The sequence below is a fragment of the Emys orbicularis genome, chromosome 9 (genome assembly GCF_028017835.1).
Source record: "Emys orbicularis isolate rEmyOrb1 chromosome 9, rEmyOrb1.hap1, whole genome shotgun sequence".
Classification (NCBI taxonomy): Eukaryota; Metazoa; Chordata; order Testudines; family Emydidae; genus Emys; species Emys orbicularis.
In genome coordinates, this window is record NC_088691.1 from 12141200 (window position 1) to 12156738 (window position 15539).

A 15539-nucleotide genomic window follows, 5' to 3' on the forward strand; every position below is an offset into this window, starting at 1 on the left:
CTTTTGAGCTATTGACACTGTTTTCTTTCACAGAGCTAAATGTTGTCTATAGTCTGCACACCGCGACATACCCCTTGGAAGTGGAAATGAGAGGACTCGCAAATACTCTTGGGTGGAAACTCTTGGTACATAACTACTTTTTCATGCTGACCTTTAGACAGGGTGAAGTATATGTCATGGCCTCAGCACTGACTATCAGTTTCATTAAAATCTCCTAACCCACTTCTAGCAGAAAAATGGGTTAGTGGAATTTATTGCTCAAAACTGATTTTTCTAAACTGTTTTGGCCAAAGAAGAGCTCTGTGTAAGCTCAAAAGCTTGCCTCTCTCACCAACAGAAGCGGGTCCAGTAGCAGATATTACCTCAGCCAACTTGTCTGGGCAGAAAGGACACGACAAGGATAATTTTCTACATTCTGAATTTGGTACTTATGCATAATGTAGTGTTGCTGTGGGCTATTAAACAGGTTCTGAGTTTGACTCTATTGGGATGGTTGTATTTCAGATGAGGAGAGCAATTCCCATGCACAGAGCCTATAAAGACCTTTGGGATCCTTCTGTATGAAAGGCACCATATAAATGTAAGTCTTTACAACTATATTTAATATATTTTTCACTCTTGGGTTATTAGATATCCTTTTCAGGTTAACATGGAAACCTCAGCATATCGTTAACTAACGGGTTTCTAGAAAAAATTGAGAGAAACTTACCTAGTTTTACTTCTGCATTTTCTGTTAAGAGAACGTTCTGTCCTTTAATATCTCGGTGGATAACGTGATTAAAATGAAGATGTGCCAAACCCTGCAAGAAAATCACATGGTTCTAGCTTTTTTCTATCCATTTCATAGCTTTGGAATTTTTGTCCCATGAAGTTCTTTTGCTTTGTTCTAGCTATATTAATGGAGAAAAGGGACTAAAATTTACTAATCTAAAATTCTTTAGCTGCGATTGGCAGTGACACATTCATTGACACCGTTTTAGCAGTGAGAGAAGAAAGCAACAATGGGTTTAGTTTTCTTCTCGCTCCCACAGGTCTGACAGCAGGAGACCATCTCTGATGACAAGTAAGAGGAGAAAGAGGCCCCAAAATTGCACACTGTAATTTCAGAATCAGAGGGATGCCCATTTACAGTATGTGTTAAAGGCACACTAAAGAGGAAACAGGGGTGTGAATAGCAAAGTGTTTGCACAGCGCGCAGAGTGCTGTGTATGGAGTAGGCAGAGAACAAAAGACTGGTCGCAATGGATTAAATCCTGTATCGAGAGCCAGATTCCCGCAGACTTCCATCACTGGTGATCACATCTCCATCCGAGACTATTTTAGTTTCAAAACATTAGTTAAACGAGGCTAGAAATAATGGAATACTGTATATTGAACTGATGCAGACGAGAAGCAAAAGACCCACCAAAAATGTTTGCCCTCTCTAATATGAGTGACTAGAAACACAGCCAGCTTCTGACAAAATCCAATGTTCGTCCACAATTTCCTTGCCCCACATGCCGACAGGTCACCCTCCACACATGCTCTTCGTCAGTTTTCACAGGGAGATGGGCGTAGCCCTTCCCTTTTGTCCTACACTAACGTGTATTTATCATCTTAAGTTGCAGTATTTAAATTAAAAGGGGGCTTGTAAAGCCAAATTTTCTAATGGGGATGCCATGGCGGTGCAAGTAAAACGGCACACGTGTCCACAAAAATTAACCCGCCTTTGCACTTGAACAGTGAGTAACCGCATACCTGCACGTCTCACAGTCAGTTACCCATTTGCCAGGGACAGATGGGAGGTTTTTACGCCTCCACTGAAAATGTGGCCTTTCATGTCTCCACATGGAGGCAGAATGCAGACCGTGGTGGGCCCTGGTAATGATAGCAAGCTGAGGTCCCCGACAACAAAATTTCCAGGTGATCAGGGGAGCTACTCCATTTGTGGGAAAGAGTAATTCCCAGCAAGAGAACAGATGCCCCCAGTGACTCATGGATTTGGTATCTATTCAAATCAGCAGTCCAGTCCCAAATCCAAGTGGGCTATCTGATCTTCTATCAGACAGACCACCCATCTCTGTCCCTACACAAATAAAAGACTTTAGACCTTTGAAGCCTTAATGCACTATTTTAACATATGTCATTTGAATGGCAGTTCCCATAATACGTGTTTATCTCACTGTTATTTAAAAATGGGTAAAACTCCATGGTGATGATGGTAGATCAATATCTCGCTAATGGGCTTGGATCTTTTCAGCCTGGCTTACTATGTAACCCTTGCTACCAGGCTTGTCTGTGTTTCACAAAAAACATGAGAAATTGGTTTGGTTTCTGTACTATCCAGGAGAAATAAGTAGCAAAGAATGAAGATTGGGCCCAGGAAGTAACTTGGGACATCCTCTTTTATTGACAATAAAGCAGCCCTGGTGCTTGTAGTTATTACAGGAAACTCTTCACATTGTCAAGTGGCAACGAGCAAACTCTGTTAGCAAGACTCACCCTGAGAACCTCTCTGCAGATATACGCAATCCAGTCCTCCTTGAAACAGTTACCTTTTGTCTTCTTTACCAAATCTGTTACAGAGCCAGCTCCACAATATTCCATCACCAACTGCAGAGAGGCAAACACAGTATATATCCTTAACACAACCCCCATTTAAACACACTATGGAAGTTCTGGTCTTACATGGTTAGGCTTAACTATAAACGGATGATGCTACCTCCAAGGATTGCAAGTGGAGTAAATTTTCATTTCACTTCGCTGCTGGTGTAAAACAATCCAGCAATGCCTCTCACTTATTACAGTTCTGTGGGCACGTCTTTCTTTACTAGAGCAAATTGCGGGGCGGGGGAGAATTTTGAGAACATTCAGAAAATGTTTTTATTTCATATTTTTCAGAAAGAACTGATTTTGAAAAAATGATCACAAATATTTTTACTGAATTTTTTGGTGTTTATTTTTCCTTCCTCTTCCATTTTTTGCTGTTTCCATTTTGCCACCGGAAAAAGAGGGAGGAAAAAAAACAAACAAGGAAAGGACATGCAAAGGGGGGAAAGACCTAAAAGGAACAAATGAAATCAAAACCAGGAAAACTGAAAACATGGATTTTCAATTTACATTTTCATAGGGGGAAAAAAAAGGAATTCTGTGTTTTGGAAAAAGGTGATTTATCTACAAAACTATTTTGTGTTTTGACTACCTAGGAGTCTTACAGGTACCATGTCACCATAAAATGTACCAAGTCCCACTTGTGCTCCTTCTCCAATTCACTTCTCAATCATAAGTGGGGCAGATAGGCAGGCAGAAAGTCTCTCTCTTGCAAAGTGGTCCTCAAAGCAAAATCTGGATCATTGAGTTAGACTCAGGGCTAAGCACACTGGAGCTCCCAATGAAGATTTGCTCTCCCAGGGAAATCAGATGAACACAGATGGGATTCAACCCTTACCCAGAGCTGATCATCCTGGCCTGCAGGGCTCTGCTTTACAAATGCTCCATAATACGTCGCAATATTCCGGTGATGAGAATATTTCTTTAACATATTTATTTCCAGTTTGATTTCTTCCTCCTCGTTCTGTAGCAAGAGCAGAACACAGTAAAGATGGTAACGTATTCATCATTGCATTGTTCTCATAACCCTCTGTTTTTTGAAATCAAGGGACAGGCCCTCCTACAATCACAGGAGCAAGCTCTTCATTCTTCTGTTTAAGACTGACACACCAGGGATTGAACCTGGCACCTAAATCACGAGCTGTTACAGCTTGAGCTCAACAGCCGTACCTGTCTAATTGCGGCTGTAATAGACCCATATCCTGTGTGGACTGAGAGCAGATGGGGACCTGTAACTCACTCCTCAGTGGGTTACATATAAAGTCATTTAGTCATGGAGAAATTAACCAGATTTAAGCGAAATAAAATATCACTACTAACATTTCATATTTAAATAGGGCTTTACACATTTTAAAGCATAGTACATACATACATACATACATACATCAACTAATCCATCCTCCTGATACCCCCAAGGAATTGATTATCCTCCTCGTACTGCTGCTGGGGAAATTGAAACCAAGAGAGGGGAAGTGACTTGCCAAAGGCCACAAAGCAATTCAGAGGCCAAGCCAGGATTAGAACTCTGTTCTTTTCTCCTCATCTTAGGGTTAGTCTAGCAGAGTGTAGAGTTGCCTACAGAAAACTGGACAACAGTCAGGCATCTGGAGTGCAGAAACCACTGCCTATCATGCTGAGGATTATTGTATCCATGTGCTCCCCTGTTTGCCTGTCGTATCTACCTGTTCTCTCTTGTCTTATACTTAGTTTATAAACTCTTTGGGGCAGAGGCCATCTCTTGTTCTGTGTTTGCACAGCGCCTAGCACAATAGGGTTCTGATCTCTGGCTGGGACTTCGGAGTGCTACCGCAACATAAATAAATAACAACACTATAATGAATTAGAAATAATGTCACTGGTAGCATCTAGTGGCATCCTCCATGAGATTATCCTTCTTTGAGAACAGAAACCTCTGGTCCAATGGAGAATCCAGGCTCCTTTATAACTAGCCAGCTGGGATGTTTCTGTCTCTGATTGGCAGTCTTCTTTATGGACTCCGCTGTCTGTATTAGCCTCCTCAAGAGTACGTGGTTCCAAGTGAAGTGCGTGTGGATTTAGCTGCCTGTTTTGCCATTACTGGAACACTGCAGCTACATGTGCACTGTGGTAAGGAGCTGTCTGCCTGCATTGGCTAAAAGGAACCAAATAAGCCTGATCATTAGTTTACCTTTTGTTGCAAAATATCCTGGCACTTAGTAGCTGATGAAAAAGAAGGTCCCTTGGAAGAGAAAAATGGCTGGCACTTGCAGGACATTTTTCTGCCCTTTCCCACAATTTTCCAGTAGCCTTGCCATTAAAGCATTCCATTAACTGTCAGCATGAATGTTTCACAAAAACAGTGACACTGTCCTATACTGGCTGTATGGTGGGGAGGGGTGAGACACATGGAGGAGTGATAAGCTGGAGCCAAACCCCCCCAAGAAGTCCTAGAAGTGGGTCATCTCCTAGTACAAAACACCAAAAAACCATTCCCAATAGACACACGGTAGCCATGTGGTTACCCAATGACATTAATCCAGAAGAGAAATTTTGCCAGACCATAAATACAGAAAAAATAATGGTCTTAAGCTTGAGGAAACTAGAAGTGTAAAATGGCTCCACTCAAAGCAAAATCAACTTTGAAGTATTAAAACAGCTGCTCTGCTGACCACATGGCTCTCAAGTTGCATACAGTACCCCAACTACTTCATCTATCTTACATCTGCAATGAAGAGGAAAGGGAGAACTCTGAACTCTGGGTTTGATTGTGCCCTAGGTGCTATCCAGCGTAATTAAAGAAGGTGAAGAGGAGCTGGGCATAGCTGGGACAGCCACCAAGAGAATTCTAGATGACTCAAGCCGAATTCCTCACAGCAGCTCTCAGCCAGCACACACTAGAGCATCTGCTGCAGAACCCTGGAAGGTCATATTTCGCTCTCCATGCCTGGCCACCATCTTGAGCCATGTGGCATTAGGGGAGGGAGGTTTCCGCAATCAACTGGGAGTGAGAAACTGGCCAACTCTCTTGGCTAATGGGAGAAGGTCCTGCCCCTCTCTACCCATTACAAGTTCCTTCCTAGCATTCATAAGGATTCTAGAAGGGAGCAGGAGCTTTGCTTCCCTGTGGATTCTAGTCAGCACCGACATAGGGATGGAAATGGGTGGGTGGGGAGGGAAGTCAGAGGATAAAGCCAGCCTGACCTTTCAAATGATCCATTCAGATACATACATATAGCAAAAAGCATTTTCAATGCCTGAATTAATAATCCTGGGCAAAGATGGGGCCGGGAAGGAATCTGCCCCCAGGTCAGACTGGCAGAGACTTTGGGGCTTTTATCACCTTCCTCTGCAGCATGGGGTGCAAATCACTTGCCAGGATCATCTGGGCATATATCTCACATAACTCCCTGCCCTTGCAGGAGAGTTGGGCATTGGTGCACCTCAGCCCATGCTGTTCTCTGCCAATGGCACACAACAGTTTAGTCTCGGGGGGGGGGGGAGGGAGGGAGGAGAGGGGCTGGAATACTTTGGTCTCATTCTGGTGGTGGGTTTTGGAGTGAGGGTGGATGGGTGGTGTTTAATGGCCTGGGATAGATTAGATTATCTGGTGGTCCCTTCTGGCCTTAAACTCTATGACCTTCTCTCCCCTCAGGGACTTGATCATTTACGGCCTCAGCCTGTGGAACTCCCCAGCTAGATGGGTTTCCCAGAATCCCCCAGTGACTAGCTCTTCTCTTTGTGCTGGTGCATTCCTGCCTCTTTTTCGTTTCTGTCTCTTTCCTTCAGAACTTTTATGGTGTCCCAGTTTGTTTGCTGGTTGCTGTATTTAAGCAAGCCCAGTTTTGTTTTAAAAAGTGTATTAAATGTTTTCTGCAGGGTCAGAAAGACACACAGGTATGTGGTTATAACTGAAGATGGGCAGAATAAATTGTATGCTCACCCATACCCCAGCTACTCCAGTTATAGACTTTTGTGGGGTGATGAAACCCCCACACGCCCTTTTTCTCCCTATTAGGGCATGCAGATCTGGGGCTTAGGAGATTTGAGTTCTGCCACAGACTTCCTGGGAGCCACTGGGCAAAGTCATTGTCTCTCTCTTTTCCCATCTGTAAAATGGACATATTAATCCTTCCCTACCTAACTGGGGCATTGAGAATGTACATAAATGTATGTTTGCGAAGTGCACTAGTGTAATGGAGGCCATATATGTAAGTAGGTACATGTTTTTCCTATAACCAGCTAGTACGACCCCTAGATTCATCTCTTGCCCTTATTAGATTCCCAGAATCCTTGCAATCACCCTCCTTGCCATTCCTGATTTTCCTTCACCCCCACACTACCTTCAGATGTCCTTAGGCCAGACTCCAGTATCTCTGATGATGCTCAGATACTGTGCTATGCTGCTCAGATGTTCTAGTGTTGAGAAAACGGGCTTCTCTGTTGAGACTCAGCCACTGGGGAACATGCCTTGCCATCTAAACTATTCTGCCCCTACAGAGGTGCGAATTGCACAATGGGCAGGTCTTCAAAAGGTAAAAAAGACAAAAACGGGGGTGTCTCAGTTTGGGAGCTGAGATACTGCGTGAAGCTGGTTACTGGAAAGTGGGAGGAGGTGTCAGTGGAAGATCAGAGGATGAGAGAGGGTAGATGGTCCTGGGCATAGTGTGCTGGTCTGGGAGTTGGGAGACCTAATTAAAATGGGGACAATAGCACTTCCATCCTTCACAGGGGTGTTGTGAGGATAAATATATGAAAGACTGTGAGATGTTGAGATACGATAGCAAAAGGGGTGATATAAGGCCCTTCAGTAGATGGGGGTCATGGAGAAGGAGGGGGAAGTAGCCTCAGTGGTTGGATACATCCATACGCTCATGATTCCAATCCTAATCTTCTCCTTGTTAACACTACGATGGGCCACATTTCCAAAGGGCCTTGAAATCTGCTTGTAAATGTTGCTGGCAAAGGAATAAAAGTCGCTCTCGGGTGTGCAGGCGCCACTGCTGTTTCCCCACACAAACCGAGTTATTTCTGGGCACAGATGTTTGCATGCACAAAATTACAGGCTCATGTTCAAAGGCTATTTTTGAAAATGTGGCCCTATCTGGTAGGTAGCAGCAGCACACACCTCCAACCTCAAGAGGAAACAAGATGAGGCTGATACTCACACTGCCAGGAGACTCCCTTACGACTGTTATGGCACCGATATTAGTTTTTCATTTAAATAAATAGCACTTAGATAACTGGAAAGACTGAAAGCAAGAGATTCACAGGGACAGCCTGCTGCTCCCTTGGTAGACACAGCTCCACAGGGAGAGTAATTCAGCAAGAATCTGATCTCTTTGCAAACACTTTGTTTGCTAGGTGTGATCAGCTAACAGGAAGCAGCGCCTGTGTAAAGAGGCACAGAAGCACACATTACCCTCAGCTCTCATGTAGTCATTTAAAGCTCCCACGCCCCTCCCTGTAATATGACACTACAGCACTTCCTGACAGATGTCCAGATGATCCCACCCTGACCACAGCATCCTGCTGCGATCATAAGAAAGCAGCTCCAAATCTCGCAGCGCATGCTAGAGAGAGAACAGATTTACTCAGCTCTAAAGCTGCCACAGTCCTCAGAATTGAACAAGCAAAGGCTGTAACCTAAAGACAAGAACGACGGAGGCTTCTCCAGGAGGGCTAGGAAGCTCTTCGTTTCACATCACTTTATTATGAATGTGCCCCATTGTCTATTACAAGTCGACCGCCCCGTGAACGTGCCCTCAGATGTGGTGCATATTCAGCACATTAGAGGGGATGCATTTTGATATTTTTCAAGACTTTACTTAATATGTTTCAAACCAGTTTTTCAAGCCCAAAGGAATAGAAAATAACTTAATCCCAGCTAGCCCATAATGTTGTGCGAGAAACACTGAACCTTTAGCAGGCAACCAATTTTATTAGAATGAAAGTAGTTCAATCTAAAATACTTCTATGGCCCCCCAATCCTGTAGTATATGAGCAGCTCACTTAATCTCACAACATCCCTGTGAGGTAGGGAAGAACTATTATCCCCTTTTTAAAGATGGAAAATCAAGACCCAGAGAGACTAAGGCCTACATCAGTGGTTCTCTAACTTCTGTACTGGTAACCCCTTTCACATAGCAAGCCTCTGAGTGCGGCCCCCCTTACAAATTAAAAACACATTTTATAACACCATTATAAATGCTGGAGGCAAAGCAGGGTTTGGGTGGAGGCTGACAGCTCATGACCTCCCCCCCCCCCATGTAATAACCTCACGACCCCCTGAGGGGTCCTGACCCCCAGTTTGAGAACCTCTGGCCTAGATCCTTAAGGGTATTTAACTCCTATTGAAATCAAAGGGAGTTAGACACCTCAATACCTTTGAGGATCTGGGCATAAATGACATGTCCAATGTCACACAGGAAGCCTGTGGCAGAGCAGACTTGATCTCCCAAGCACCAGGCTGTCACCCTAATCCCCTGGAAACTTTTCAGATGTGAAATGGCAGACTGACATCAATAAAACTTCTGCCTGCAGTCCTACTGCAACAAGCTATGAACTCATAAGCGCTCTTATACTAAGCAGGGCTTAGAGGGGAGAGCACCAGGGAAAACCCCAGAAGGGGTTACACCAGCTCTAAAGATTTTGCCTTGAAGCGCTGCAGAATTCTTAAAAAGACACAATCAATTTTGTGTGGGATGATTCAAACCAAAGCCAACCAGATCTGTTATTGGTAAATCCTCAGCCTGTAAAGAAGCTGCACAGCTCCCCAAATAGTGGGTCAGATACCATCAATACACCACAGCCGCTCTGTGCTGCTACGGTGATGCAAAGCAGCTGTAAACCAGGATTAACCAGTCAATTAAGCACGATTATGGCTGCTTTGTGTTCGCAGCACCGCACACAGATACTGATGTGAATCAGTGAATCTGGGCCTCTGGGTTATCTTATCTTTCATTTAAGTTTGGTTTCCAACAACAGTGTACTGGTGCATACAATATGCCGTTATTTAAATGTGGAGACTATCAAATTGTGTGCAGCACAAGGGAGGAGATCTCGGTAAAGTTCCCTGCCTTGAGTTTTCACATTGATACTCCCTGTGGTGGTCTCTATCACCTGCCCATAGATCAGGCCACTGGGACCACCCCCAACCCCTGTGAATCCCTGGGGTTCAGTGGGAGGCAAAGGCTATCCATATAACAGCTCTGTGCCACTGTGTCAGCTCTGGGTCTCTGGCAGCCCCTTCCCAGCTGATCCCTTTCTTGAAGTCTGGAGATGCTCAGATCTGGGAGTCTGATTTGGGTTCACACCCCACCACACATTCAACCTCTGCCACTCCCCAGAAACCTTTCCTCTTCGGTGACTCATTTCTACAACACAATGTAGATGGCTAGGCCTGTTTCCCCAGAGCTAGAAGCGAAGTCCCAGCACTTTACTGGTACCATCATTTCAAAAATGTACCCTCTCCACAGACAGAAGAGCAAAACCTTAGTAGTTTGACCTTATATATATATACACAAGTATATTTTATAAAGATATAGAGCCTGGTTTTTATTCATACTAAGGTCCATTTGTACTACCCTGGCAGTGTAAAAGGGCCTTAAAGTGGGTGTGAGTTACACTATACTTAATCCTGCTTTAAGTCCTCCTTTTCTTAGGATATGTCTACACTATACAGAGGCACAGGTGCAGCGCTGAAGCTACGCTGCTGCAGCATAGTAGTGTAGACACTTATTACAGTGATGGAAGGGTTTTTTCTGTCCCTGTTGTAAATCCACCTCTCCCAGGGTGGCAGTTAAGTCAATTCTTCCATTGACCTAGCTACATCTACGGTCGGGGTTAGATCAACCACAACTACGTTGGACAGGGCATGACATTTTTCACAGGCCTTAGAGTTTTACGCCGCCACCCATTGCCATAGTTTCTGTACGCTGCCAGCATGGCATAAAAGGAATTCAGGCCTTGTCTGCATTTAGAGTTATTCTGGAATAACTCTTCAGGAATAGCTATACTGCAATAACTCCATGTGAGGATACTCTTAGGCCTTGTCTACACTAGAAAAGTTTTGCTAGCATCATGATACCGGTATAGCAATAATAGCAACCCTCCCTTCCTCCCCAGTGTAGACTCAGTTTATATCAGCAAAAAAGTGCTTCTGTCGCCATAGTTTACACCAGTTTCCCAAGAGACACAAACTATATTGGCAACAACACTGATGCCTGTATAAATGTGTCTACACTAGGGATTATACCGGCTCAGTTAGGTTGGTAAAAATCTACACCCATAACTGACATAGCTATGCCAGTATAAGTTTTAACTATAGACCAGGCCTACTATTTCGGAATAAGAATGCCTTTTTCTTTACTATCTCAATCCACTTTGGAAGTGGATTACACTACACCAGAAAAGGCATTTATAGTAAAAAATAAGAATGTCCACACATGGCGTTATTATATAACTATTCTGCTTTAAATGCACACCCTACCTTATTCTGGATTCATTTTCATGTGTAGAAAGTCCTTTAGTGTAAATGAGAATCAGGCCCACAATACGCAAGAAACTGAATTGCAGGAAACTCTAGGGGGGGGGAAGTTTTTTGGCCTTTCATGCTAATATTGTCTTGAGGTGGCAAGTTGCTGTACTATAAAACCAGCTGCACTGATCAGAGGAGGAACAAAAAATCAAAGCTTAGCAAATTCTGTGACACTATGTTCTAACTCTGACACCACTTTATAAATGCGAGCAAGGACTGTGCCAATTAAACTGTCTCCTTCTCTCATCTATCTGATAAAAAAAAGCAACATTTGCAACTCGAACATGTTCTTTCCTGCTTGCTGTCAGTGTGACTACAATGCCCTAGATTTTTGTACTGCACAGAGGAATAGCTGGCGTGTGAGGGGAAAGGATGTGATGAAACACAACAGGGGCAGCACAGAGCTACAGGAAATCTTCTATTTGCTATCTCTGGAAACAGATAATCAACTAGCAATAAGCAGGAAGAAAATTCTTTTCTTCATCATTATAGACTAGCAAAAATATACAGATCCACTGGCCCTGGTTGCTTTGCTCCCATTGTACAAACATGATTGAAAACAAAAAAACTTGCTCATACAACCAGCCTCAGCACGTTAGGAAAAAAAACCCAATTCCCAGCAAGCAGTACTTATGCAAGCAGATCATCTTCTCCGATAAGTTATCTAACTCTGTAGTGATCTGGCTGGCTGTTTTATATGTCCTTTTTGCTTATATCCAGACAACTGTTTTTTCCACAGATGCTCACTCACCTCAGTAACATTCATAACCTTGATTGCTGCTAGTTGTCCTGTCTTAACGTGGCGGCCCTGTGAAAATAAATGACATGCGGTAGGTAAAACAGACATGTATGTAAACCATATGTACAGTATTTACCGACTCATAGAAAAGAAGGGCTGGAAGAGACCTCAAGAGGTCAGCTTGTCCATCCCCTCCCGTTGAGCCAGGATTAAGTATCTTTGCAAGCAAAATAATTCAATTGATCATCAATACAGTGATTTTGCATAGCAAGATTTTCTTGTTCAGTTGCATTAAGACAATGAAAATAACACCTGCATGATGCAAAACCATTAGGATGAAATTCAGCACTGTACAAGGTAAAGAATAGAAAACTCCTGTTTTCAGTGTCCAATGTGGAATTAGTTTGTAGGTCTCAATACAGCTCCCAGGAAACAGGTGTCTCCAACCTGCAAACCAACATTTCTTGGTAATCTCAGCAGAGATGTCAAGGATTCAGTGAGCATAGAGCCCAAACGACCTTTTCGTCCCTCCACGTCAGAGCGGAGACATGTTGGTGAAACGAGTGTGGATGCTGGCACTGCTTCTTTCTGTGTTGTACCCTACACATGGATAAACAGAGGACTCCAGTTTCCAGAGCTGTCAATCTGGCAACTTTTCCACAGTCATCAAGGATTACCTTCAGACATCCCGCCCCCCGAAGGTTCTATATTGTGAAATAAGCCTCTAGAACTCTCAGTGCTACTGCAGTTAACCGAGGGTCAGGTATCAACTTGAAAAGCTTGTGGAGGTTTTGCACTTATAGAATAATGCTCTCTGCTGATATGGGGGAACCCTTCTGAGTTTTGTAATGCACACTGAGACTGTCTAACTGTGCAGTGCTGCAACCTAGAAATTGAGACAAGCAACAGCCTTACTTTAAAATGCACCTTTTACACTTCTCTGTTCATCAGGATGGCTAGGCCACATTGCTTAGAAGAGGTATGCAATGGAAAGTACGGTATATTACCATGCTAACCAGCACTAATCTCGTAGTTGAAGATTGCATCAAATTACACGAGTCGACATCATATAGGTTAAATCTTCCAATTATGTTTCCCCTGGGCCAGACTTGCAGAAATAGCCTTCAGCTTTTTGACTGCAATTTCTCTCCTGCAAATAATTGTCTGCAATTTTGTACCCACAATTAACTGCAGAGGGTAAACCATAGGAAATCAGGTATTCCAACATGAAATAGTATGATTTGTGGACACAATGATTTGCAGTTGCAATTTTACACTTGTAAAATTAGAAGCTGAGTTGAGCCTTTAAAAAAAAAATCAGGTCCTATATGTTCAAAATTCCATATGATAATTATTTTGGGGACTAAGCAATTTTGCATCAAGAAAAATGATTCTTTAATATCAGGCAGTATGTCACAGTCCTGTTTTCCTTTATAAAAGATAAACCATGCTGAATTTTTGTATATTTATGAGTGCTCTCTTTTCGCGGGCGCACTTGTGGGCCTGCAAAGCTTTTTCTCGTAACAAAGAAATCCTATAATTCTAGTTTAGCACAGAATTTAAGAGGAAGATAAATGAGACACACCCAAAACATGTGCATGACACACACATCAGTGTGTCTGACTAGAGATCCTCTAGCGATGAGTGCTACTCCAGACAGATGCCTGCCTTTGGTCACTATCCATTTCAGCTGACGTCAATCACTGTTAGTAAGCTTCCTTTTAGCAGCCACAGTTCCTTTGTTGGAGGCCATTGTTTGCAAATGTTTCCAGGCATTGAATGTCTTGGCAATACAGTGAGAGGACCTACCGCAAAGTACAGTAATGCAGACATGCTGGCACCCCGATTTAACCCCGCAGCCTGTCTGGAATTAAACATGCTGATAAATTCAGGTCTTTCGCCACTGTACCTAGCCGGCAGCTGACCTCTCTAGGTGACAACAGCTTTTAAGGCAGCTGTGTGCACTGCAAAAGGATGATACACGTTGTTTGCCTTTGAGAATTTATAAGGATTCTCATCGCTGCTGTCTCACAGCTAGATTGAGGATCGAGATGGGGGAAAGACAAGGGTTTCCTTTTGTTATAAGCACAGAAAGTTTAGTACCAAGATAGCGTTGCATGGGGTAAAGACAATTCAACAGAATAGCCAAGAAGGGGGGACTTGGTGTTTTACTTTGATTTCAGAACATCTGCTCAATTAACTTGTCCCTTTGCATAAAAAATAGCTGTTACTTTACAGCCAGAATTATCTCCACTCCATTCAAACCTGCTGTACTTGCTTACTTTTATCATTGTAAATCAGAAATGTCAAATCTGTCTCCATGTCAAGAAGAGAGGAGAAAAGCTCAGAGTAAATGAAGAATTTTAAGCCATTCCTGCAGATTCACTCTTGTTCCCATCTTCTCTGTGAGCTTTATCTTTTTTTTTTTTTTTTTTGCTTGGATTTGGGGGGATAATCTCAGCCCTCACAAAATTCTTAAGAAAAGGTTAACATAAACGCCATGGATCAATTACTTGGGTGGAATGCAATCATTTAAAATGCTGGAGGGCCAGAATAGAGAGAATGTTTTAGCGAGGTTGGAAACATCTTATGAAACAGTTTTTTAATATTGTCATGAGACGCTAACTGTAATGCTATTTGTGGTGAAATGTGGGGTTGTGGGTGTGATTTGTGGCATGCTTTCCAGAAATAAATAAGTAATGGGTCTACACCCTAAGTTCCTTTCATAGCATAGCCTATGCATATGCTAACCTCCTTAATAAGCCTGACATAGGACGGCATTACACATGTGACAAATACACACTTTCCACATAAGCCTATGCCACCCGCATCTAGATATGCACAAACAGGCCTTTCCCACCAAATATGCTGGAGCTACTACAAGGTGAGTGCATAACTGGTTGGAAAATCGTTCCCAGAGTTATCAGTGGTTCACAGTCATGCTGGAAGGGCATAACGAGTGGGGTCCCGCAGGGATCGGTTCTGGGTCCGGTTCTGTTCAATATCTTCATTAATGATTTAGATAATGGCATACAGAGTACACTTATAAAGTTTGCGGACGATACCAAGCTGGGAGGGGTTGCAAGTGCTTTGGAGAATAGGATTAAAATTCAAAATGATCTGGACAATCTGGAGAAATGGTCTGAAGTAAATAGGATGAAATTCAATAAAGGACAAATGCAAAGTACTCCACTTAGGAAGGAACAATCAGTTGCACATATGCAAAATGGGAAATGGCTGCCTAGTAAGGAGTACTGCGGAAAGGAATCTGGGGGGGTCATAGTGGATCACAAGCTAAATATGAGTCAACAGTGTAACGCTGTTGCAAAAAAAGCAAACATCATTCTGGGATGTATCAGCAGGAGTGTTGTAAGCAAGACACAAGAAGTAATTCTTCCGCTCTACTCCGCGCTGATTAGGCCTCAACTGGAGTATTGTGTCCAGTTCTGGGTGCCACATTTCAGGAAAGATGTGGACAAATTGGAGAAAGTTCAGAGAAGAGCAACAAAAATGATTAAAGGTCTAGAAAACATGACCTATGAGGGAAGATTGAAAAAACTGGATTTGTTTAGTCTTCAGAAGAGAAGACTGAGGGGGGACATGATAACAGTTTTCAAGTACATAAAAGGTTGTTACAAGGAGAAGGGAGAAAAATTGTTCTTCTTAACCTCTGAGGATAGGACAAGAAGCAATGGG

General features: G+C 43.1%; 1 protein-coding gene across 1 annotated transcript in view; it reads right to left on the reverse strand.

Moving 5' to 3' along the window:
- The window catches only part of NRK (Nik related kinase), a 128450-nt gene that overhangs the window by 71838 nt on the left and 41073 nt on the right, over positions 1–15539 (reverse strand). The window contains exons 3-6 of the mRNA XM_065410871.1: positions 11856–11912; positions 3428–3553; positions 2482–2592; positions 710–800 (exon numbers count right to left, since the gene is read on the reverse strand). Of these exons, the coding sequence (XP_065266943.1) occupies positions 710–800; positions 2482–2592; positions 3428–3553; positions 11856–11912 (385 nt within the window). The remainder of the gene's footprint in view (positions 1–709; positions 801–2481; positions 2593–3427; positions 3554–11855; positions 11913–15539) is intronic.